The sequence below is a fragment of the Bison bison genome, unplaced genomic scaffold (assembly GCF_000754665.1).
Source record: "Bison bison bison isolate TAMUID 2011002044 unplaced genomic scaffold, Bison_UMD1.0 scf7180017864118, whole genome shotgun sequence".
Classification (NCBI taxonomy): domain Eukaryota; kingdom Metazoa; phylum Chordata; class Mammalia; order Artiodactyla; family Bovidae; genus Bison; species Bison bison.
The window spans coordinates 4,670,885-4,696,928 of record NW_011494690.1 but is presented as its reverse complement, the minus strand read 5'-3'; the positions used below and the strand labels follow the sequence as shown (position 1 = coordinate 4,696,928).

At 40.3% G+C, this 26,044-nt stretch overlaps 1 protein-coding gene across 1 annotated transcript in view; it reads right to left on the bottom strand.

Annotated features, from left to right (window-relative positions):
• FBN1 (fibrillin 1) overlaps positions 1-26,044 on the bottom strand; it is a 268,138-nt gene that overhangs the window by 17,740 nt on the left and 224,354 nt on the right. The window contains exons 51-61 of the mRNA XM_010839558.1: positions 25,886-26,011; positions 21,269-21,418; positions 20,876-20,941; positions 20,490-20,606; positions 18,615-18,734; positions 16,772-16,894; positions 15,346-15,477; positions 13,365-13,490; positions 12,586-12,792; positions 11,221-11,346; positions 10,850-10,972 (exon numbers count right to left, since the gene is read on the bottom strand). Of these exons, the coding sequence (XP_010837860.1) occupies positions 10,850-10,972; positions 11,221-11,346; positions 12,586-12,792; positions 13,365-13,490; positions 15,346-15,477; positions 16,772-16,894; positions 18,615-18,734; positions 20,490-20,606; positions 20,876-20,941; positions 21,269-21,418; positions 25,886-26,011 (1,416 nt within the window). The remainder of the gene's footprint in view (positions 1-10,849; positions 10,973-11,220; positions 11,347-12,585; positions 12,793-13,364; positions 13,491-15,345; positions 15,478-16,771; positions 16,895-18,614; positions 18,735-20,489; positions 20,607-20,875; positions 20,942-21,268; positions 21,419-25,885; positions 26,012-26,044) is intronic.

The following is a 26,044-nucleotide window of genomic DNA, read 5'->3' as shown; positions in this document are numbered from 1 at the left end:
CTTCCTTGTGAGATTCTTTTATCACTGCAGACAGACTTGTGCTTGGAACTGCAGATCTGTGCCAGTTCCTGGCTAGACTAATATCTGGAGTGGGCTTGAACTGAAAGAACTGCCCATATTTCTCCTAGTGCTGACATCTCTTAGAAACGAGCCAATCCTGTGCTCTTTTATTGCTGGGGAGTTGCCGTTTCTGCTTTTCTGCTTTCTGCATTATTGACAGCTGTATGTCTCCTGCTAGTAGGTGTCCTGCCTGATCTATGACCCCAGGGGCTTTGCTAGAGCATCATCACAGGTTTGCTGCAGCTTATTACCTGCAAATAGGTGAGGGGGACAACTCAGGGATTTTTTAAAAATTTTCACTGTATACTGGGGTATAGTTGATTAACTGTTGTGTTTCAGGTGTACAGCAAAGTGATTCCGTATACACATACACAGATTTATTCTTTTTCAAATTTTTTCCCCATGTAGGTTATTTCAGAATATTCAGCCAACTTCCCTGTGCTATCTGGTCAGCCCTTGTTGGTTATCTAGTTTATATACAGTAGTGTATATACATAAATTCTAAACTCTCAATTTATCCCTCCTCTGCCCCCAGCTTTTCCTTCTGGTAACCATAAGTTAGTTTTCTATGTTTCTAAGTCTGTTTTTGTTTTGTAAATAAGTTCACTTGTATCTCTCTTTTTTTTTTTAGATTCTGCATATAAGCAATATCATATGATATTTGTCTTTGATTTACTACACTTAGTATGATAGTTTCCACGTCCATCCATTTTGCTGCAAATGCTATTGTATCGTTAATGACTGAGTAATATCCACTGTATATATGTACCACATCTACTTCATCCATTCATCTGTTATTGGACATTTAGGTTGCCAGTACTCTTGCCTGGAAAATCCCATGGATGGAGGAGCCTGGAAGGCTGCAGTCCATGGGGTCGCTGAGGGTCGGACACAACTGAACGACTTCACTTTCACTTTTCACTTTCATGCATTGGAGAAGGAAATGGCAACCCACTCCAGTGTTCTTGCCTGGAGAATCCCAGGGATGGGGGAGCCTGGTGGGCTGCTGTCTATGGGGTCGCACAGAGTCGGACACGACTGATGTGACTTAGCAGCAGCAGGTTGCTCCCATGTCTTGGCTATTGTACACAGTGCTGCCCTGAACCCTGGGGTGCATGTAGACTTTTGAACCATGGTTTTCTCCAGATACATGCTCAGGAATAGGATTGCTGGACCATACAGTTGTTCTATTTTTCATTTTTAAAGGAACTTCTAAACTGTTCTGCAGAGTGGCTGTACCAATTTACATTCCCATCAACAATGTAGGAGGGTTTCCTCTTCTCCACACCCTTTTCAGCATTTATTCTTTGTAGACTTTTTGATGATGGTCATTCTGAATAGTGTGAGATGAAATCTCATTGTAATTTTGATTTGCATTTCTCTAATAATTTAGTGATGCTGAGCATCTTTTCATGTGGCCATCTTTGGAGAAATGTCTATTTAGATTTTTCATCCATTTTTTGATTGGGTTTTTTGTTTATTTTGATATTGAGCTGCATGAGCCGTTTCTAGATTTTGGAGATTAATCCTTTGTCAGTTGCATCACTTGCAAATATTTTCTCCCATACTGTGAACTTTTTTTTCATTTTGTTTATGGTTTCCTTTGCTGTACAAAAGCTTTTGAATTTAATTAGGTCCCATTCATTTATTTTTATTTCTGTTACTCTAGGAGATAGCTTGAAAAATATATTGCTGCAACTTAAAGAGTGTTCTGCCTGTTTTCCTCCAAAAGTTTTATAGTATCATGTTTGATATTTAAGAGTTTAATCTATTTTGAGTTTACTTTTGTGTATGGTGTTAAAGACTACATTCTTTTACATGTAGCTGTCCAGTTTTCTCGACTGTCTTTCCTCCATTGAATAGTCTTGCCTACTTTATCATAGATTAATTGACCATAGGTGCATGGGTTTATATCTGGGCTTTCTATCTTGTTCCAATGATTCATATTTCTGTTTTTGTACCAATAACATTACTCTTTTGATGACTGTAGCTTTGTAGGATAGACTGAAGTGAGTGTTCCATTTTTCTTTCTCAAGATTGATTTGACTATTTAGGGTTTTTTGGGTCTCCATATAAATGTTAAAATTTTTTGTCCTAGTTCTGCAAAAAACACCATTGGTAATTTGATAGGGATAGCCCTGAATTTGTAGATTGCCTTGAATAGCATAGTCATTTTGACAGTATTGTTTCTTCCAATCCAAGAACATGGTATATTTTTCCATCTGTTTGTGTCATCTGCAATTTCTTCCATTAGTGTCTTTCAGGTAGAGGTCTTTTGCCTTTACAGGTAGGTTTATTCCAAGGTATTTTATTCTTTCTGATGAAAGACTGTTTCTTTAATTTCTCTTTCTGATCTTTCATTGTTAGTGTATACAAATGCAACAGATTTTTGTGTATTAAATTTGTATCCTGCAACTAAATTACCAAATTCATAGACACGTTCTCAGCCCAGTTCAGTCACTCAGTTGTGTCCAACTCTTTGTGACCTCACGGACTGCAGCACGTCAGGCTTCCCTGTCCATCACCAACTCCTGGAGTCTACTCAAACTCATGTCCATTGATTCGAGATGCCATCCAACCATCTCATCATCTGTCGTTCTCTTCTCCTCCCACCTTTAATCTTTCCCAGCATCAGGGTCTTTTCCAATGAGTCAGTTCTTTGCATCAGGTGGCGAAAGTTATGGAGTTTCAGTTTCAGCATCAGTCCTTCCAATGAATATTCGGGACTGATTTCATTTAGGATTGACTGGTTGGATCTCCTTGCAATCCAAGGGACTCTCAAGAGTCTTCTCCAACACCACAATTCAAAAGCACCAATTCTTCGGTGCTCAGCTTTCTTCATAGTCCCAACTCTCACAACCATACTTGCCTACTGGAAAAGCCATAGCTTTGACTAGACAGACCTATGTTGGCAAAGTAATGTCTCTGCTTTTTAATATTCTGTCTAGGTTGGTCATAGCTTTTCTTCTAAGGAGAAAGCGTTTTTTAATTTCATGGCAGCAATCACCATCTGCAGTGATTTTGGAGCCCCAAAATAAAGTCCCCCAGTATTTCAATTGTTTCCCCATCTATTTGCCATGAAATGATGGGACTAGATGCCATGAACTTAGTTTTCTGAATGTTGAGTTTTAAACCAACTTTTTCACTCTCCTCTTTCACTTTCATCAAGAGGATCTTTAGTTCTTTGTTTTCTGCCATAAGGGTGGTGTCATCTGCATATCTGAGGTTATTGATATTTCTCCCTGCAATCTTGATTCTAGCCTGTGCTTCTTCCAGCCCAGCGTTTCTCATGACATACTCTGCATATAAGTTAAATAAGCAGGGTGACAACATAGAGCTTTGACCTACTCCTTTCCCGATTTAGAACCAGTCTGTTGTCCCATGTCCAGTTCTAACAGTTACTTCTTGACCTGCATACAGATTTCTCAGGAGACAGGTCAGATGGTCTGGTATTCCCATCTCTTTTCAGAATTTTCCACAGTTTGTTGTGATCCACATAGTCAAAGGCTTTCGCATATTCAATAAAGCAGAAGTAGAGGTTTTTCTGGAACTCTCTTGCTTTCTCGAGGACCCAACAGATGTTGGCAATTTGATCTCTGGTTCCTCTGCCTTTTCTAAATCTAGCTTGAACATCTGGAAATTCACGGTTCACATATTGCTGAAGCCTGGCTTGGAGAATTTTGAGATTACTTTACTAGCATGTGAGATGAGTGCAATTGTGCGGTAGTTTGAGCATTCTTTGGCATTGCCTTTCTTTGGGATTGGAATGAAAACTGACCTTTTCCAGTTCTGTGGCCACTGCTGAGTTTTCCAAATGTGCTGGCATATTGAGTGCAGCACTTTCACAGCATCATCTTTCAGGATTTGAAATATCTCAACTGGAATTCCATCACCTCCACTAGCTTTGTTCGTAGTGATGCTTTCTAAGGCCCACTTGACTTCACATTCCAGGATGTCTGGCTCTAGGTAAGTGATCACACCATCGTGATTATCTTAGTCATGAAGATCTTTTTTGTATAGTTCTTCTGTGTATTCCTGCCACCTCTTCTTAATATCTTCTGCTCCTGTTAGGTCCATACCATTTATGTCCTTATTACTCCCATCTTTGCATGAAATGTTCCCTTGGTATCTCTAATTTTCTTGAAGAGATCTCTAGTCATTCTCCTTCTATTGTTTTTCTCTATTTCTTTGCATTGATCACTGAGGAAGGCTTTCTTATCTCCCCTTGATGTGCTCTAGTACTTTCCTAATAGCATCTTTAGGATTTTATATGTATAGTATCATATCATCTGGGCTTTGCTGATGGCTTAGATGGTAAAGAATCTGCCTGCAAATAGTAACAGTTTTACTTCTTCTTTTCCAATTTGGATTTCTTTTATTTCTTTTTCTTCTCTGATTGTTGTGGCTAGGACTTCTACAACTATGCTGAATAGAGTGGTGAAAGTGGACATTCTTGTCTTGTTTCTGAACTTAGAGAAAATGCTTTCGCTTTTCACTGTTGAGTATGATGTTAGCTGTAGGTTTGTCTTATATGGCCTTTATAATGTATGTTCCCTCTATGCCCACATTCTGGAGAACGTTTATCATAAATGCCTGGTGAATTTTGTCAAAAGCTTTCTCTGCATCTATTGAGATGATCATATGTTTTTTTTTCTTCAATTTGTTGATGTGGTTTATCAGACTGATTTGCAGATATTGAAAAATCCTTGCATTCCTGGTGTAAATTCCCTTGATCATGGTGTATGATCCACTTAATGTATTGTTGGATTCGGTTTGCTAGTATTTTGTTGAGGATATTTGCATCTAAGCTCACCAGTGATATTTGCTGCTGTTGTTCAGTCACTAAGTCATATCTGACTCTTTGTAACTCCACAAGCTGCAGCACGTAAGGCTGCCCTGTCCTTCACTATCTCCCTGAGTTTGCTCAAACTCATGTCCATTGTGTCAATGATGTCATCCAACCATCTCATCCTCTGTCACCCCCTTCTCCCCTTGCCCTCAATCTTTCCCAGCATCAGGTAGGGTCTTTTCCAATGAGTTGGCTCTTTGCATCAGGTGGCCAAAGTATTAGAGCTTCAGCATAAGTCCTTCCAATGAGTCTTCAGGGTTGATTTGCTTTAGGATTGTCTGGTTTGATTTCCTTGGTGTCCAACGGACTCTCAAGAGTCTTCTCCAGCACCACAGTTTGAAAGCATCAATTATTCGGTGCTCAGCCTTCTTTATGGTTCAACTCTCACATCCGTACGTGGCTACTGGAAAAACCATAGCTCTGACTATACAGACATTTGTCAGCAAAGTTATGTCTCTGCTTTTTAATATTCTGTCTAGGTTTGTCATAGCTTTTCTTCCTAGGAGCAAGTGTCTTTTAATTCCAAGAGGCTCTTTAGTTTCTCTTTGCTTTCTGCCATTGTGTGCATGCTAAGTCACTTCATGCATGCTAAGTTGCTTCAGTCGTGTCCAACTCTGTGCGACCCTATGGACAGCAGCCCCCAGGCTCCTCTGTCCACAGGATTCTCTAGGCAAGAATACTGGAGTAGGTTGTCATTTAAGTCACTTCAGTTGTGTCCAATTATTTGCAAAATTATGGACTGTAGTCCCCCAGGTTCCTCTGTCCATGGGATTCTCCAGGCAAGAACAGTGTAGTGGGTTGCCATGGCGTACTCCAGGGGATCTTTGAAACTCAGGGATCAAAGCTGAATCTCTTGTGTCTCCTGTATTGGCAGGCTGGTTCTCTAGCACCAGCCTGGGAAGCCCCAAAGTGAAAGTATTAGTTTCACGGTCTTATCTGACTCTTTGTGGCCCCAAGGACTGTAGTCTGCCAGGCTCCTCTGCCCATGGAATTATCCAGGCAAGTATACTGGAGTAGGGAGCCATTCCCTTCTCCAGGGGATCTTTCCGACCCAGGAATCGAACCTGGGTCTCCGGCATTGCAGGCAGATTCTTTGCTGTTTGAATCACCAGGGAAGCCACTAGTATGGTATCATCTGCATATCTGAGGTTGTTGCCATTTCTCCCGACAGTCTTGATTCCAGCTTGTGCTTCATCCAGCCCCACATTTTACATGACATATTCTTCATCTAAGTTAAATAAGCAGGGTGACAATATACAACCTTTATGTACTCCTTTCCCAATTTTGAACCAGTCCATTTTTCCAAGTCCAGTTCTCACTGTTGCTTCTTGACCTGCATACAGGTTTTCCAGGAGGCAGGTGAGGTGCTCTGGTGTTTCTGTCTCTTTAAGAATTCTCCACAGTTTGTTGTGATCCACACAGTCAAAGGCTTTAGCATAGTCAATGAAGCAGAAGTTTTTTGCAATTCTCTTGCTTTGTCTATGATCCAGCAGATGCTGGCAGTTTGATTTCTGGTTCCTCTGCCCTTTTGAAACCCAGCTTGTGTGTCTGAAGTTCCCTGTTCATGTATTGTTGAAGCCTAGCTTGAAGGATTTTCTGTCTTCCTTGCTAGCATGTGAAATGAGCACAATTGTGCAGAAGTTTGAACATTCTTTGGCATTGCCCTTCTTTCAAATTAGAATGAAAACTTTTCCAGTCCTGTGGCCACTGCTGAGTTTTCCAAATTTGCTGGCATATTGAGTGCAGAACTTTAACATCCTCATCTTTTAGGATTATAAATAGCTCAATTGGTATTCCATCACCTCCACTAGCTTTGATTGTAGTAATACCTCTTAAGGCCCACTTGAATTCACATTCTGGGATGTCTGGCTCTAGGTGAGTAACCAAACCATCATGGTTATTTGGTTCATTAAGACCTTTTTTGTACAGTTCTTCTGTGTATTCTTGCTATCTTTTCTTAATCTCTTCTGCTTCTGAAAGGTTCTTGCTGTCCTTTATTGTGCCCATCTTTGCATGTGCCCTTGATATTTCTAAATTTCTTGAAGAGATCTCTAGTCTTTCTCATTCTATTGTTTCCCTCTACTTCTTTGCATTGTTCATTTAAGAAGGCCGTCTTATCTCTCCTTGCTATTCTCTGGAACTCTGCATTCAGTTGGGTATATCTTTCCCTTTCTCTTCTGCCTTTCGATTCTCTTCTTTTTCTGCTATTTGTAAGGCCTCCTCAGACAACCACTTTGCCTTCTTGAATTTCTTTTTCTCTGGGATGGTTTTTGTCACTGCCTCCTGTACATTGTTACAAATTGTCCATATTTCTTCAGGCACTCTACCAGAGCTAGTCCCCTGAATCTATTTGTCACCTTCACTGTACAAGGGATTTAAGTCATTCATGAATGGCCTAGTGGCTTTCCCCTCTTTCTTTAGTTTAAGCCTGAATTTTGCTATAAGGAGCTGATGATCTGAGCCACAATCAGCTCCAGGTCTTGTTTTTCCTGACTGTATAGAGCTACTCCATCTTCGGCTGCAAAGAATATAATCAATCCGATTTCAGTATTGACTATTTGGTGATGTCCATGTGTAAAATCATCTCTTGTGTTGTTGGTAAAATGTGTTTGCTATGATGAGTGTATTCTCTTGGCAAAACCCTGTTGGCCTTTGCCCGCTTCATTTTGTATTCAAGGCCAAACCTGCCTGTTAGTTCAGGTATCTCTTGACGTCCTACTATTGCACTCCAATCCCCTATGATGAAAAGGACATTTTTTATGGTGTTAGTTCTGGAAGGTCTTGTAAGACTTCATAGAACTGGCCAACTTCAGCTTCTTTGGCATCAATGGTTGATGAATAGACTTGGATTACTGTGATGTTGAATGATTAGATCTGGAATAAACTGAGACTGTTCATCATTTTTGAGATTGCACCTAGATACTGCATTTGACTCTTGTTTATGAGGGCTTGTCCATTTCTTCCATGGGATTCTTGCCCACAGTAGTAGATATAATGGTTATCTGAACGAAATTCACCCATTCCCATCCATTTTAGTTCACTGATTCCTAAGATGTCGATTGCCATCTCCTGTTTGACTGTGTTAATTTACTTTGATTCATAGACCTAACATTCCAGGTTCCTATGCAGTATAGTTCTCTATAGCATTGGATTTTACTTTCACCACCAGACACACCCACAACTGAGCAATGTTTCTGCTTTGGCCCAGCCACTTTATTCTTTCTGGAGCTATTAGTAATTGCCCTCCACTTTTCCCCAGTAGCATACTGGACATCTTCTAACCTGAGAGGGCTCATCTTTCAGTGTCATATCCTTTTTGCCTTTTTATTCTGTTCATAGGGTTCTCACTGCAAGAATACTGGAGTGGTTTGTCATTCCCTCCTCCAGTGGACCACGTTTTGTCAGAACTCTCCACTATTACCTGTCCGTCTTGGGTGGGCCTGCAGGGCATGGCTGATAGCTTCATTGATTTACACAATCCCTTTCGCCATGACAAGGCAGTGATCCATGAAGGCATGTAAGTTCTTACTGCCATTAAAAAAATTTTGGCTTTTTTAAAAAAAAGGTATTTTTTCCTCCTTTCCTCTTTTGTTCTCTTTTTTTGTGATTCGATGACTGACTTTACTGTTGTGTATGGATTCCTTTTTCTTATTGTATGTGTATACCTATTACAGATTTTCAGTTTGCAGTTACCATGAGGTTTTGACATAGCAATCTGTATATAAAAAGATTGTTTTAAGTTGCTAGTCTCTTAATATCAAATCCTTTTCCAATATTCTGCATTTACGCTCTCCTCACCATTTCTGGTTTTGACAGCATATTTGTGTGTGGATGATTTCCTACCTTTTCAGTATGTTTGCCTTTCCTCGTGAGGTTTTCCATTTGTAATTTTCTTATTTCTAGTTGTGGCCTTTTCTCTTCTGCCTAGAGAAGTTCCTTTCACATTTGTTGCAAAGCTGGTTTGGTGGTGCTGAATTCTCTTTGCTTTTGCTTGTCTGTAAAGCTTTTGATTTCTTTGTTGAACCTGAGTAACAGCCTGGCTCGGTAGATTATTCTTGGTTGCAGGTTTTTCCCTTTCATCACTTTAAATACATTGTTCCACTCCCTATTGGCCTGAGGAGTTTCTGCTGAGAAATCAGCTGCAAGTTACCTTGTATGTTAATACTTTTCCTTTGTCTTTCATTTTTGTTAGTTTGATTACTTTGTGTCTCAGTGTGTTCCTCATTGGATTTATACCGGCTGGGATTCTCTGTGCTTCCTAGATCTGGGTGACCATTTCCCTTCCCATATTTGGGAAAATTTCAGCTATTATTTCTTCAAATATTTTAAAAGATCCTTTTTCTTCTCTTTCTGAGATCCCTAGTGTGAACATTGCTGCATTTAATGTTGTCCCAGAGGTCTCCTAGATGGTTTTTATTTCTTTTCATTCTTTTATTGTGTTCCTCAGCAGTGATTTCCAGCATGTATCTCCCATCTCACTTATCCATTCTTCTGCCTCACGTTTTCTGCTATAGATTCCTTCTAGGACTTCCCTGGTGGCTCAGACGGTAAAGCGTCTGTCTACAATGCGGGAGACCTGGGTTCGATTCCTGGGTCGGGAAGATCCCCTGGAGAAGGAAATGGCAATCCACTCCTGTACTATTGCCATGGAAAACCCCATGGACAGAGGAGCCTGGTAGGCTACAGTCCATGGGGTTGCAGAGTCGGACACGACTAAGTGACTTCACTTTTCAGTGTATTTTTTATTTCAGTTATTGTTCATGTTTTTATTTTTTCTAGGTCTTTATTAAACTTTTCTTTTATCTTCTAGATCTGTGCCTCTATTCTTTTTCTGAGATCTTGAAACATCTTTACTATCGTTACTCTGAATTCTTTTTTTTGGGTAGAATGCATATCTCTACTTCACTTAGTTGTTCTTCTGGGTTTTTAATTTTGTTCCTTCATCTGGGACATATTTCTGTGCTCTCTCATTTTATCTAACTTTCTGTGATTTGCAGTATCCATGCTTCAGGTTGCAACATTGTAGTTCTTGCTTCTGCTGTCAGCCTTCTAGTGGTTAAGGCTTGTGCTGGCTTCCTGGTGGGAGGGACTTTTTTTTCCTGCCTGCCGGTGGGTGGAGCCTTTCTTGTCCCTCTGGTGGGCAGGGCTTTGTCAGGGAATGTGTTTAGCAGGAAAGACTTTAAGCAGCCTGTCTGCTGACAGGCCGGGCTGTGTTTCTACCTTGTTGGTTGTGTGGCCTGAGGCATCAGAGCCGACATGCTGTTTGGAGCCAAGACTTGGTGAAAAAATGGCTGTCTCCACCAGGGCTCATGCCAGTGAGTACTCTCCAGAATCACTGCCTCCAGTGTCTTTGTTCCCACAGTGAGCCATAACCACCTCCCACCTCTGCAAGAGACCATGGAATACCAGCAGGTAGGTCCAGTCCAGGTTCTTATGAGGTCACCACTTTTTTCTCTGGCTTCTGGTGTACATGAGAACTTGTATGTGCCCTACAAGCGTAGTTTCTATTTTCCTCAGTCCTGTAGAATTCTTGTGATCAAACCTCACTGGCCTTCAAAGTTAGATTCTCTGGGGGCTCTTCGTGTTCCCAGACCCCTAGGCTGGGGAGCCTGACCTGGAGCTCAGAACCTTCACTCTTGTGGAAGAATTTCTGTGGCTATTTTCCACTTTGTGGGGCATCCACCAGCAGTTATGGGATTTATCATGATTGTGCCCATTCCTACCATTTCATTTTGGCTACTTCTTTGTCTTTAGATATAGGATCCTTTTTAGGAGGTTCCAGTGTTGGTGTAAGAAAAATGTCCCCAAGGAGGCACTAACCCCAGGGATGTACCTCTTGCCCATGGGGAGGTCTTTCAGCTTTGGATCCCTCAAAGGCACAAGGAATGAAACCATGTTCCCATAAGGCAGATAAGTGGGTGAAGGCAGTTTCCACTTTACCTTTGCAGCTCCTTCCGTCCTCCTGCAGAATGTAGCCTTTCGGGCATGAACACTGGTAACTCCCTTCTGTGTTCTTACAGATGAAATTGCAGGGTTTGGGAGCCTGGTTGCACTCATTTAGATCTATGATCAAAGAGACACAGTGTGACTGCCCATCTAAAAAGATGTTTCAGTGCTCAATACCCACAGCGTCTAACAAAGAATCTTGGTTTTAAAGAAAGGAAAGGTAAACTGTATGGTCTTTGATCACTGTCTTACGTTTCCTTATGAAATTACACAGGCTTTTTAGAGTTTTAGTTTGAAGGTTTTTTTCTCATAATGTACAATTTCCACCCGAGAATAAACCTGAGTATCAGAAATAGAGCACTTACCTACACAGGCAGTTCCAGTTATATCTGGAGTGTAGCCAGTTTTACAAATGCAATGATATGATCCTCTGTCATTGACACATTCCCCATTTCGGCAAACATCATGAATAACCTTGCACTCATCAATATCTATAATTTAATAAATAGCAATTAAAATGAGAAAGGCATTATAAAAGGGTCAATATGTACTACTGGGCATTAAAGCCACTGACACTCACATCTTGACCCTTCTGTCTCATTACTGCTTAGCAGGGTGCCAATAGCAAGTGAGTTCTTAGCCTTGGATTGTTAAGTAACAATTTTATACCCATAGCTCTTATTTTTCCTGATCTTTTCAAGATTACTCTGAAATGCAACATAGCATACTTTCATTGGTCTGAAGAAATGCATCTACCATCTCATTTTCACATCTGCCAAAGAATGATAAATCACTTTGGTCATTCCATCTATTCTGTCTTTACCACATCCAATTCTGTTATTCTACCCTTAGTCACATCTTTGTAACATGAACATAAATCCTATTTAATCTCTTTATTCTCCTCTCACTTCTGATTTCCTCCCAAGGAGCTCAAAGTCTCTTTTTATGAGACTGCAAACAATTGTAGTTATTGTTGATGAACATAGGCCTGAAAGTCTTTTTCAGAGCAGCCTCAGACACCTCGACAGCCTCCTCATCCCTCTCAAGTTGACATGGCTTGTACTTTTCCAGAGGCAGCTGTCTTAATTGCCAGTACAATCATCCCTCCATATCCAGGACACTGGTTCCAGAACTACCTTGTTGATATTAAAATTCATGGACACTCAAGCCCCATATACAAAATGGCATAGTACAGTTGGGACTGCAGGTTCAATCAACCGTGGGTAGAAGTCAATCCAAGGTTGGTTGGATCTACAGATATGCAATCTGTGGATATGGAAGGCTGATTGTATCAGCATTGTTTTAGACTTCTTCCATGTGATATATTTCAGTCAGTTTTATGAGATAAAATACATATTGGTGGGCTACTTTAGGAATTTAGTGATCATTTATTTCCAAATGTATCTAAAAGGTTATATTCTGAGTAAAAGGTTATATTCTTATAACAAACCAGCTTAAAAAGTTGAGGACTCCTTGTAATGTAAAGACACGAACTGAAGCACACACGTTAATCAGACCAAGGACACTCTGGCAACATGGCTTTGAATATCTAAAGTACCATAATGATTTTTTTTTTTTTGGTCAACCTAAACTAGGGAACTCAGCCTAGGCCCACATTATCGATTCTATATTCTCATCTGCTCCTCATAAAACAAATTCCCTGAAAGTATTTTTGGACCATAAATGAAGTACCTGCTCCGTTGGTCAAAAATCAGAACAAAATGAAGTACCTGCTCCATTGGTCATAAACCCTCGGCCATGGGGGCAGAGTTTTTTGAAAGCCACAGTGCCCTGGAAAGGGCAGATCTCACAGTGGGGCCCCCAGCCTCTCCCTCCATCGCAGCAGCATTCAGACTTAGTGACGGGGTTCCTGTTGCTTGAGCCGATCTGACACATGTTCTGGAGCACCTCCGTGAAGCAGTACCCTTCTCGGTTGTCTGGAAGGGATTTATGAATGCAAAGAGGATTTTAGGGAACTTTAGAAGCATAACATGGTATTCCGAATTTGCTCAGATATTAAAACCCAAGAAGGATGTAACACTTTACCCTGGCTGAGAAGGAGCAAGAAGGGAAAGCTGGAAGCAGCAGTAAGAGAAAAAGGATGACATCTGGGGAAGACAAGACAAGATATTCAGTAAGTGGGCTGAAAGGCATTGGTGTCAACAAGATTATCATTCTATCTGTTCCCAGAAATATGGAGAACCAGGCTATAGCAAGGGTCGGAGAAACACATGGAAACTGATCCTTAGCATCAAAAGCTTAAAAAGGCAGCTGAGAAAGAAATTCCAAACAAATGATTCAATGATACAATTAGCAAAGGAAGAATTTAGCGGCAGGGTGGTGCTAAGCCCAGTGGACAATCATGGTCATAGAGTCATCTCCAAAATATGAACATTGTTAACCTTTCCTCAAATTTCAACAGTTTCTATTATTTCAAATAAGTGATCTGGTTTCAAGCATCCCAGTGTGGAGGCTGGGGTTACAAAAGCATCCTGTGGTCTGTACTCACCGAGGCACTCATCCTGGTTGGGGCTGGCTGTAAAGCCGTCATTGCACTCGCAGGTATAGCTCCCCCTGGTGTTGAGGCAGCGCCCGTTCTCACAGATCCCAGGCTTGGTCTGACATTCATTTTCATCTGTGTGGTGTAATTGAAGGACCAAAAACAAGAGGCGTCATCTGTCCGCTTTGTACAAAGATAGATTCTTTTTTTTTTTTTTTAAAGAAAAGTTTAGTTTGTGACTAGATAACCTATTCACATGGTTCCAAATTCAAAGAGTACAAAAGAATATACAGCCCAAAGTGCCCCTCCTTCTCCTCTTCCCCAGCCACCAAACTTCCTTCCTGGGAAGCAACCAGTGCTACTGCTAATTTCTGGAGTATCCTCCTAGAGATGAATCATACCCATACAAACAAATACAGCCATATCTTTGATATACCTCCACCCTTTTAAAAACATAATTGATAGCATTTTTATATACTTAAACATAGATGATAGCACTTTAGGTACACTTATGTTTTTCACTTAAGTTTAAAACTTGCCATATCTGTACATGTAGAGGATTTTCAGAAGGGTTATTTTAAATAAAGGGAAAAAAATCCTTAAGAGCAATATGTTAAATATTACAATACTCACTAGAATAATGTCTGTGATGGTGTTTTGACCTGAGGGAGTTTGTCTACACTAATCTTCTGATGCAATGTAGATTATGCCTATAACAATACTTCAACAGCATTAAGGAATAATAAATCATAATTTGGTCTCCCCAGTTTAAAAAAAAGCATTGATAATAGCTGGAGAGTTGAAAGATCATAAAGTAATTTGCCTAGGTGCTCCCATTGAGAATAATTCCAAGCCCCTGAGGCAGAGATCTTATGAGAGCCAGAGAGCTGGGTTAAAATTTGCAATGCCAAGGCCACCCTGATAACAATTAAACCAATATCTGAGGGTGAGACCTGAACTCTCCAAGTGATTCCAGTGAGCAGCTGAGGCTGAGAATCACTGTTCCCAGAAGATCCATTGAGTGATCATAAGTCCACATGTTTTTCTATGCTTTTAAAGTCTGCTCTTCAACTTCCGTTTAAATCTGTATCTTACAGAGTTAAGGGGAAAATATGGTTCTTAAGCTTCTTGACTGACAACATGAGAAAGGGCATATGTAGAAACTTTCTAGTATTTTTTCTTCATTAACTAAAGCAGAAGTCAGGAAACTTCTTCTGTAATAACAGTAATAATATAACATTACTGCATAGTATATAGTCAGTATTTTAGGCTTTGCAGGCCATTTGATCTCTGTTGCAACTATTCTGCTCTGTTACTGTGGCATGAAGGCAGCCATGGAAAATTATGAATGGTTACAGCTCTGTTCCAAAACGAGTCTATTTACAAAAACAGGTGGTAGGCTGGCGAGCTGAAGTTGGCCCTAGGACTGTGGTTTGCCAGTCCCTGGTCTACTATGCTTTTCAAGGCTGAATCCACATTAGAATCACCCGGGGAGCTTTTAAAACGACCAGGGCCTGGGCCTCAGTCTTGATAAGACCAGATTCTCTGGATGTAGATCCCATTGGTTTAGTGATATTTCTTGTTTAGTGAAATTTACTGAACAACTGTACTCAATGTTACGGTGGCCGTAGCAAAGCTAAGCCAGTAGGGAGGCATTCCGATGTGATGGGAAGAACCGAACCCAAAACAGCAAAGGAGTGTAAACAATAAAGGAAGGGACGAGAGGAAATACCTGGTCTTCTACTCCTGGCAGCAAATGGACCTGGAAAAGCACTCAAAGGCCAGCTCAGAGAGAAATGATGTTGCTGGTGGAATTCATAGATAATCAAGAGGCAAGGAGGCCTCCACGGAAAGTCATGATAGGAGGTAAGAGAGGCAAGATGGCTCTGGCCAAGGAGAAGACAGCACCACAAGGACACAGAGCCCACGTCCCTTCCATCCTTTGTCGCTTCCCACTCACTCAAAGCCCCTTTGCTGGGGCTGCCCTTACCTACGCAGCCTTCTCCGTCAGGTCTTCGCTGATACCCAGGTCCACAGATGCAGAGGTATGTGCCAATGAGGTTCTTGCACTCCATTTGTTTTTCAGCACAGTCGTGTTTTCCCTCTTCACACTCATCCTCATCTGGAAAGAATGTACAAATTCATAAAAGGACCTGCCTTAATTCCCTGCCCTTTAAACATAAGACAGTATCAAGTAACCAATTTTTACTGACACTATTTCAACATTAACCTACTTCCTTTTGCATTCTTGGGAGCTGGTCTCTTAAGATGGGAAGCCATCTTCTAACCCCCTTTGAACTTAAGAAATTTCTCTCTAGCTGATAAATTTTTCAAAGGCAGGAAGTGTGATTTCTAATTAGTTTTGACAAATTGAACTAAAAAGGCCTCATATAAAGCTTTCATAATATGATAATTACAACAGCATTATCAAACTAATAATAAACCAATGCTTCCATTATATAATACTTAAATAATATAGCTTATGATGTCTTAATATCATAGTATTAATATGACATATTAGAATCATTGTGTAATATAATAACGAAAGACTTGGTTTTTACACTTTGAGGAAAAGACAGGCATCTACAAATATCTTCTCTACTAGGTCGTCCCTCCAGTTTCTTTTTTCTGGCACACGTGGCTCTTCTTCATTCTTTACTTTCTGTCCTATTGCACTTCCTTCTTTTTATCTTTCCCCTTTATGTTATCTGAATTGAGAAGTTTGGACTTTAGCCTGCATGTGACATGGAGCTCTTGCTTTGGAAATCTTCCTACCTTTAAGAAAAATTCTATGTAAATCATTTGAAAAGAACAGATACCTGCTCATTTAAGAACTTGGGAGAAGCAGATCAGAGCTCTTCAAGGATCCCCAGGATTTACCCAACTTTGTATAACAGAGCTTAGTCCAGTACTTTGGCAATTGCAGGTGTTCAGTAAGCACTTTTAAAGGAAATTGTTCCAAGTCAGCTCCATATGCTACCCCATTCTTGGAATATAAAATCCCATAGTGATGGTGATTATTTATTATTCACATTCCTTCCTTGTGTTCTCATGTTCTAAGTTATCATACTATGATTATTTATAGCTCTCTCTCAGCCTCTTCATATTGAGCTTCTTATATGTGGGGAAGTTGTTTTTTTTCCCCCTTATATCTACACATCTCATAGAATGGCTGGCATGTCATAGGCATGCAATGTGTGGTGAACTAAACAGGGTCTGCAGTGCCACCCTCAACCCAGCTTTAAGCTACAATTTAGGAGAAAATGTAGCAATGACAACCCTCATATTGTCCAGGGACTACAGCAGTGTTCCCCAATTTCCAGTCTTTCTCTGCTAGTGGATGCTTTGGAAGGACATCGCCCATCATAGACATTAGAACACCCTGGCTTAGATGACTTTGAACATGAATGTCTCACCTTTGCACATCCTTCTGTCTTCTCTCAGAACATATCCAGCAGGACACTTGCATTCATATGACCCATAAGTATTTACACATCGGAAGGCACAGAGCAGAGGATTCTGGGCACACTCATTTATGTCTGCAGGAGAAGTCAGTAAGAGAATAACGGACCATAAGCCTCAACCGAAAGAGCAATATACTTTCACCAAAAGTTGCGATAAACATGGATGGACCAAGCAGTCTCTGCATTTCCAGGATTATAAAATGAGTTGGTTATTTTATAATTGGCCCAAGTAGGGTGATCATACATCTTGGATCTTCCAGCACAATCTCAGTTTATACTTTGGTGCTGGTATAATTATTGTTATTTAGGCAGATGAGAAATTATAGGTCATCCTACATATAGGGAGCTTTTCAGAAATGCTGGCTTTGAAGTCTCAAGTTGACCAGTTACCACTCCCTAAAGTCACAATGAAGTGGGGATCAGTTTTACCCCATTTAGCCAGAATAACTGCTAAGTCAACTGCTGTGAGGACAGAACCCCCAGTATCATTAACCCCTCCCCTTCTCCAGATAAAAGAGGCTCCTGTGAAGTAACAGTGAGTCTCATGCCCAAGAAAGTATTCTGAATAATTTTACTCTTATAGAGATATTGTACTTAGTTCACACTGAGGCTTAAGTTATAGCCTTAAATAGGAATAATAGTAATAGATAAAAGTGGTTTCTGTAGATTGCATAGTTTGGAACCATCAGAATATGGTTCAGAAAAGCAGGGTTAAAACAGATCTTCTTGATTATCACATTTCTCCCTAAGGCCAACAATCCTGACAAGAACATCCGTGAGATCCCACATCGTGATCTAGTCACAGCCTTTAAAGATTCACCAACATCTTTAACTAGGAGTAGTGGCTCAGAGGGTAAAGCATCTGCCTACAATGTAGGAGACCCGGGTTTGATCCCTGGGTCAGGAAGATCCCCTGGAGAAGGAAATGGCAACTCACTCCAGTACTCTTGCCTGGAAAATCCCATGGTCTGAGAAGCCTGGTAGGCTACAGTCCATGGGGTCGCAAAGAGTCGGACACAACTGAGCGACTTCACTTCACTTCATTGGTAGATAATATCTCTAATGAAAAGCTCACCTTAATACCCACTGTACCATCGCCTCACCTTCATTCTCTTCTTAAACCAGTGGCTCTCAACTTAAGACTGCATCAGAACTACCTGGAGGGCTGCTGGGTCCCACCCTTAGAGTGTCTGATTCAGGAGGTCTGGGACAAGGCCTGCAAATCTGTATTTCTAACAAATTCCCAGGTGACACTGACGTGGCTGATCCAGGGACCACCCTTTGAGAGCTGCTATTCTAGACACTCCCTCCTTGCCTTTCTTTCCTTGCATCCTACCAGACATACTGGCAGTTGCTTAGAGAGTATCGACAGCCTCTTTTGCAGTGATTGCCCCCAAAGAGAGAAAGGATATTGGTGTTAATCTTAGTGTGTAGTTGTTTCGATGAAGAGAAAAGAGAAAGGGTGTATAGGATACAGTGGAAAAAAGGGGAGACAAAGAAAATAAGAAAGAGGGTAGGAGACAGGACAGGTGTTATATTCAAATATTAGTGGTAGCAGAGACCCCAAGGAGAACTCTGCATGAGATGTGGCATCACCTGGGTCATGAACCACCTACATCTTTTTCAGATACTTTCTGCAGAGAGGAGGCCACATAGAGAAGAAATGATGACATGGCCCAGATCTTCTTTATTTTATATACCCTGGGTGGTATTTGATACTAAGAATTATAATCAACCAACTACTATCCCTATGATCAGAACATGCAACCAACTATCCTATGTTTAAGAGGCTTACCTTCACAAGTCATCATTGGCCCAGGCTCAAATCCCTCCTCACAGGTGCATTCGAAACCTCCAATCACATTCTTGCAGGTTCCATTTCCACAAGGATTGCCTACCGAACATTCATCAGTGTCTGCAAGTGATCAGAAGTATAGTCAAAATATGACGAATTGAGAGAAAATGCACTTGGACTCAGATAGTACCTTTCAAATTCCATTGGAGCACTTTGATCTCTAACATTTTGGTTCATTCTCATTCTGTCCTTGCAAGAGAGGAGTGCATATCTTATTACCACAGATTTATAGCTGTAAAATTTGACTTGCTAAGTAGCAGTAACAGTACCCAGGCTTCTTAGCTCTTACTGTGCTCTTTGCCGTGGGTGCCTCCAGCCTCATATGTTATGAAATACATCTGCTGGGAAGAGATGCTTAAAGGGTTAAAACAAGGCTTCTCTTACAAGTCAAAAGTTTCTGCTTACTTAATGTTAGAAATACACCTCCAGTTTGGCCTTACATTACATCATTCTCCAAGAAGCCTTAAACATGATGGAGTTTTGCCAGATATAAAATAGAAGACTAAACTTACGCAAAATAAGAGACCAGAGGTTAAGCAAAATTAAGACACTGGATAAAGTCAAGAGTCAAGTAGATTTTGCTGAATTTGTGGAAACCAGATGGCTTCCATTAGGCAGAAGAAAGGCTAGAAAGAAATATGTTTAGGGTATGATCTCTCTAAACAACTGTGGAGAAAGTCTTACCAAGGAAGTCTAAAAAATATATGTCTCCTAATCCATCCACCTAGAATATTGACTGTTCTTATTCTGACATATCTCTTGGGGAGAATACCTTCCTTTGGGCAAGGAACATTCCAGAGAAATAACACTGCTATCTCAGCTGTCTAGAGCACAGAAAAGTGATGAATTATTGTTGAGAGCTGTGTCTCGTGTTAGGTTCTGAAGTCAGAAAGTGAGGGCAAGAAGGCAGGGCTGAGAGACCCTGGTGAGGAGGCTTATTTCTCACATATATCGTAGTACTAACTGAAGATATTGAACAGAAAACACTGGCAACTTTGCTTTTGTTCTGCTATGAAATTGCATTTCACTGTCAGGATTATTACATCTCTTTCAAGTTAGTAAAAATCACACTATCATTGATTTTTAGAGCTGTAAGGTAATTAGAAATATTTTAATCCATCTGCATGATATTTATTATATTCTGAGGCTTAGAGGGCTGAAAAACTCGCTTAAGTGCCCACAGCCATGGCTGTGGATAAAAACCACATACCTTGATTCCCTGCATGGAAAGAACATTTTCTAATGCACACAGACAAACCCTCAGCATTTATGCCATTATTAATTTAGGTTACATTGAATGGTTTTGAATTTCTTAGATAAAAGAGGTCAAAGGTCAGTCACAGGAGCCTTTCTTTGAAATTTTAATAAGGGGGCTAAAACAAGAGGATACCCTGGGTCCGCAGCCTCTCATGGTACTAAGTGTAACAAAATCTGGGTAAATTTTGTGTTTTCCATACTGAGAGAATAAGACTATGACAATTACCAATTTTTAAAAAAAATTTCTTAAAGGCTTTCACTATAATGCTGTCCGTTTTACCATCTCTTCAAACGTGTTCAGTGTCCTTGTCATCAGACTGTAAGGTCCATTCAAGGAAGGACGCTGTTGGCTCAGTTCACTAGGGTAGCCAGAGAACCAAGCCCAGTGCCTGGTACCTGGCAGGGACCCAGCCAGTACTGCTAGATGAATGATACATGAATGAGTATATAAAACTTATTTCTGTCCCATCTTGGTGTTTATATATCCTTATGTGAATGCTGAATTGCTTAATTTCTGATTTGTAAAATCTCTGTAGAGGAAGCCACTTTATTACTCACCCACACATTCATTCCCTTGCAGAATGTAGCCAAAGGGACATTCGCAGCGATAGGACCCATCGGTGTTGATGCACTGCCCGTGTTTACAGACATCGGGTTCTTTGCACTCATCCATGTCTTAAGCAAAGGAGGAAAAAACAGTGAACAACAAAGTAACTTTTTAGAAACACAAAGGGAAATTATGATTGTTTCAGTGTCTAATCAATGAAATGTATTATAATATTAACATACACTATAATAATATAATTGGTATCTAAATGAAAAGACCAAAAAATAGGGCTTCATTTACCAAGATAAATGTGGAGAAATAACAGCAAGAGAAAGGACAAGGAAGAGACTGGTTGAGAATATTATAAAATGCTGAAAGTCCAGTGCAAGCCACTCACCAACTGCTGAATCATCAGGTCCCACGATGATGCCACTTCCATAGGGACAGATCTGGCGGAAGGCCTCTGTGGTGGAGATGAACCCTCGTTAATGGGTGGGCCAATGGCATTTAGCAAATACCGTGTGGAGGCTGCACATACTGGAACACGATGAACAATCCAAGCCCAGAAACCAGAGAAAACTAACAAAGCTCTCAGAGCTGGGGTACCTACTACTTGGGCAGCTTTGAGTCATAACATACTTCAGAAAAAAATAACTACCTTGCTCCTAAAATAAAATAATCTTAGTGAACATTTCATCTGGACTTAATTAAATTGTCTTATTTTCTGAAAGCCTGCGGTCTTACAGCCTGCCCTGTGAATGGCCCAAAGAGATGCAGACAGGAGACATACCATCGGGTTCAGTGGGGCACAGCTCGCAGGGATCTCCCCAACCTTCTCCCTTCAAGGCACAGCAGCATTCCTGTTTGGAGTGATTTCTGGATTTGGGTGATGAACACTTTCCTCCTTCAAACTTCGCGTAACAGTAGCTCATTCGTAAATCTGCAACAAAAATTCAAGAGACCCCTCAATGGCTTTTCTGCTAAGTCATTATTGTATAACATTGAGTAAGAAACAATCCACCCTGTTAAATGTGATCTCTTCTTATGACTAAAGTCATACTTTTTAAGTGATTATAAAAGTAAATGAGCTGAGATCGTTAAGTGAAAGAATTCGTTGCTCAGTTGTGTCTGACTCTGCGGCCCCATAGCCCATGAGGCTCCTCTGTCCATGGGATTCTCCAGGCAAGTGTACTGGAGTGAGCTGCCACGCCCTCCTTCAGGGGATTTTCCTGGCCCAGGGATCGAACCTGGGTCTCATGCATTTGCAGGCAGATTCTTTACCATCTGAGCCACCAGAGAAGCCTGAGATCTTTAAAGTGATAAATAACTTTTGTAGTACGATCTGAAGAACAAATCTCTGTGACTTTTACCTTATTACTTTTCATGTTATCCAAGGTTCCAAAGCAATCTGATGTGAATAATTAAAACCAACACTGTCACATTCCAGTGCTGTCATCATCAGTGACTTCAAGATGGGGACATTCAGAGATGGACTAACATTTAGTGAGCACACTACGTTAAGGTAGATCTCCCAGTTCTAGGTCTCACTGTGATATTACACACTGCACTGTGTATTCTGTGTCGCCTAAGCCCTGGAGACAAAACCCCAGATGCCAGGCATAGAGCAAATAAAGATGTGGCAGTTTTGTGAACTGACAAAAATACAACTAACTCAGTGTATTTCACTGAAGCAGCTATTTGGTTTCTGTCTACAAAATATATGTGAGGCTTTCTGCAGATTTTATGCACATATGTGAACACACTTGCACACACACAGAAGCTTGTCTGGCTCAACAGAGAGAGGGAAGGTAAAGAGGACAGGAAGATAGGTGGATGTGAAGGAGAATAATCATCCTTTCAAAGGATGTATTTTTTTCTTTTTTGACTTTATTACAATTTTAATACATTACCATACCACTAATATTACAGTATAAAAAAGGAAAAAACTAAAGAATTAGTTCTTTCTAATTACATTAATGTATTTTTAAGTGAGAAAAAATGTAAACCTATATATTACTCTATCACAGTAATGAATAACATTTTTGTTTGGTAAACATAAATTTTAGCTTATACATGACAGATTCTACTGACTTTGGGTAATCTTTGAAACTGAAATCTATGCTTCTTTTTAGATTATTTCGTGCTTTAAAACTAAAGAATGAAGCAGAAAATATCAGTGTTTTGAGGTACATAACTTGTATCTTTAATATACTTTGATTTTATTAAAATTTACTTATTTGTTACTATAAAGAATATATTTCTTTAACATCAGTTCTTTCTTGGCGACTCCAACATGGAGCATGGAATTGGGATCTAGGTCCTACAAAATTCTCCAATATTGCTTGACACAGCTTTGGAAACTGACTTTTCCATTTCTTATAGAGCAAATTAGGTGACTCTAAAAAGTGAGCTCATCCAAGAGCCTGGAGTGTGTTTGCCCTCAAATTTGACTTCCAAAGTTTTGCAAACTCTGAGTTACACAGATGCTAAAATCTGCAGGTTTTAAGGAAATGTTTTCAGCTCCATTTTGCACAATACCCCTTTCTTTATGAATGACTGGGTCTGCTCTCTCCTGTCAATGTTTTCAAGTCCAGGTAGCAAATTATTAGAGCCATTTATAATTTCAGTTAAGACAATTTTACCATCTTAATGAGACAAGGTGAGAATAACTGAGTTGCAAAAGATCACAGCAGGAAAATTTTCATGAATTAAAGTAAAAGTATCAGCCAACCATATTTACCAGGCTCCAATAAGTCAAATTCAGTTGGCCTTTGCAATGAACTTGTTGAACTCATCATGGCTACCAACTCTTCAGATAAATGATCTCTCTGGGGTCTACTGCATTTTCACATTTGTTATGGGTGGGGACCTAATAGTCACCTTTTCGCAAACTACTCTTCTGAAGGTGAAGAGCAATAACAGCTGATCATTGTCCTGCAACACCTCCTCTATTCAAATGTTGTCTCTGTCAAGAAGCTTCAAGACTACAAACTGTAGTTTTTTAAAGGACACTTTTTAATTTGCTTTTTTTTTTTTCCAGAAATCAAAATATTAGGTTTATTACTGCTGACACCCGGCATGGAAAATATGTCTCTGAATTGCAGGCATGTCTCATGGCTTCCTCATGTTCCTCCCAGAATTTGCTTTACTCCTCAAGTCCATTGTCACAGACAGCATTTTGTTTTTACTGGTCCTATTTTTATCATTTATGCCTATAACTATCTTAAGATATAATTTAATGACTACTCAAAAAAAATCTCAACAAGCATATCAAAACTCAATTCTTTCCTCTGTCTTCCAGCTTGAAATGTATCTTTTAAACCTGGATACATGCATGTTGTAATATTGCTCTGTTATGTTCTCATTCTCTTTTCCTTTTATTACTGGCCCTGTTCCATACTCCAGCCCACCTCCCCAGCACCACTGTATCACCTCACCCCAGAAAAACATCTAGGTATGAAGTTTAGAGCGAGCCAAAGTGACAATCTGTCTCCAGTGAACTTCGTAGTGGGAGTGACTCACTGACCTCTGTGGCTTCAGGGGCCAGAGGCTGTTCACCTGAGCCCTAGGTCCCATTTGTTCCTTCAGAAACATTATCCATGGTTCTCTTCTATGGGATTTTCTAATTTTATGGGCACTAGAAGCTTGACTCCTAATTTGCCATCTTATAATAAAAACACAGCTCTTAATTCCCTGGCTCTAGCAAAATCTGTGTCCTGTGGGAGATTTATATTGGCTTTGTGGTCACTGTCTAGAATTGGTGTTTTAATCAAAGGTGCCATGCACTGGGAAAGAGTTTGTGTGCGCCCGCATCCTTTTAACGAGGGCTTGCTTGGATGCCTGTTTACCAGTCCATCTGTGAAGCACCCTTAATGACCTTTGAAATTTCATCAGAGCTACAAAAGTCACTTTCCCTGCTCGCATTCCTCAGTCCTGGCTCTGCCTCTTGGAGCTGAGCTTGTGGCAGGGCTGCTCACAGCTGGGCTGAGTCTTCCTGCAGCGTTAGCTTGCTCAGTGACAGGCCAGTGCAAATTGAATTAATAGCCTCTGAATTTCCTCTGGCCTGCCACATCGGCAGATTCACACCTGGTTTCTCACTACTTTCCTTCCAAACTCCGGCCAAGCCAAAGGCACACAAAAACAAAGGAGCAAGAGCTAGAATTTATCTGGCTGGTCTGCACCAAACAGACAGATTATCTGCTTGCATCAAGCACGGCCCCACCCACAACCCAGAAATCCACATGGGGCTCTGATAGCTACCTACAAGATCAAACCAACAGAGAATTCTCAATGCTCCCCCTTCACATCCCTAAATATTACATGACAAGATGACCAGTTGAAAAGTAAAAGGTTAACCCAAATAACAATAATAAGAGTCTATGAAAGACTCAGAAGTGAAAAAGGTTTGTCATGTATTCAAGAAGACTGTTTGGGCAGGTATTCTTATTGTTTAAAAAGAAGAAAATTGAGCTTCCAAAAGATTAAATGACTTGCCCTAGGCTATAAATGACAAGGCTGAGATCCCTAAAGTCCAATTTTTGGAATCTTAAATAACATCCATTGCCTTTTATTTGGTAATATGGAAGTAAAAAAAAAAACAAAACAAAACAACTAAGAAAAAATCCTGAACAATAAAACAAACAAACAAAAAACCCCAATGGAATGGGGTAGGGGTTGTGGGGGAGATATGTGTGTTTGAATGTGATTTTTTTTTTTTTTTTGGTCCTGAATTCATTAAATTAGTGTGTATAAGTAGACAGACATATACAATTGCCTTCTTTAGTAAAATCTAAGTAGTTTTCTGAGACATAATAAACTCTGTCATGCCTAAGTTCAGGCTCCCCTTTTGACTTTTTCTGAAGTTCACAAGTGTTATTCCTGAAAACAGACTATGGGCCAGCAAGAATCCTGGTCAGTTCACATTTATTTTTCTGTTTTCTTAGAAAACTCGTGATGTAAGAAATGGGCACTATATCCTGGGAGCACATGAGTTAATCTGCATTTTCTGTCTGAAAGTCTAGGTTTTGGCCCACACTTACACAGGTTACCTCTTCTGAGGCAGAGAACTTGTAACTGAACTTCCCCCAGGCTTTCCCATGTTCAGTGGCTCATAGCTGATCCCCTGCTGACTGACCTGTCAGCGTCTGTGTTCTCAGGGGGAGAGGCAGGTTTAAAGTGCCAGGACAGTTGTTGTACAAGCAACTGTAACATGATGGATGAGTTTTTAACCTCAAAAGTAAAAATGAACTTTCTGACATATGGTAATCATTAGACCTCTGGGTGAATGAAAACACTCCATCTTCTCTTTTACAGAGAATCAAAGCTTTGCCATGTTTAAAAAAAATAAAACCACAACAAATAAACACAAAGTAATGAAAGTCTAAAGCCAAAAGTCAAAAGCACTTACCTTGGCACCTTCTTCCAGTGGAGGACAAGGAGAACCCGTCTGGACACAGACATTTGAAGCTGCCTTCAGTGTTACTGCACGTGCCCAAGGCACAGATTTCTGGCTCTTCAACACATTCATCAATATCTAAAAAAAAGTCCACATGTCAAACAAAGTCAA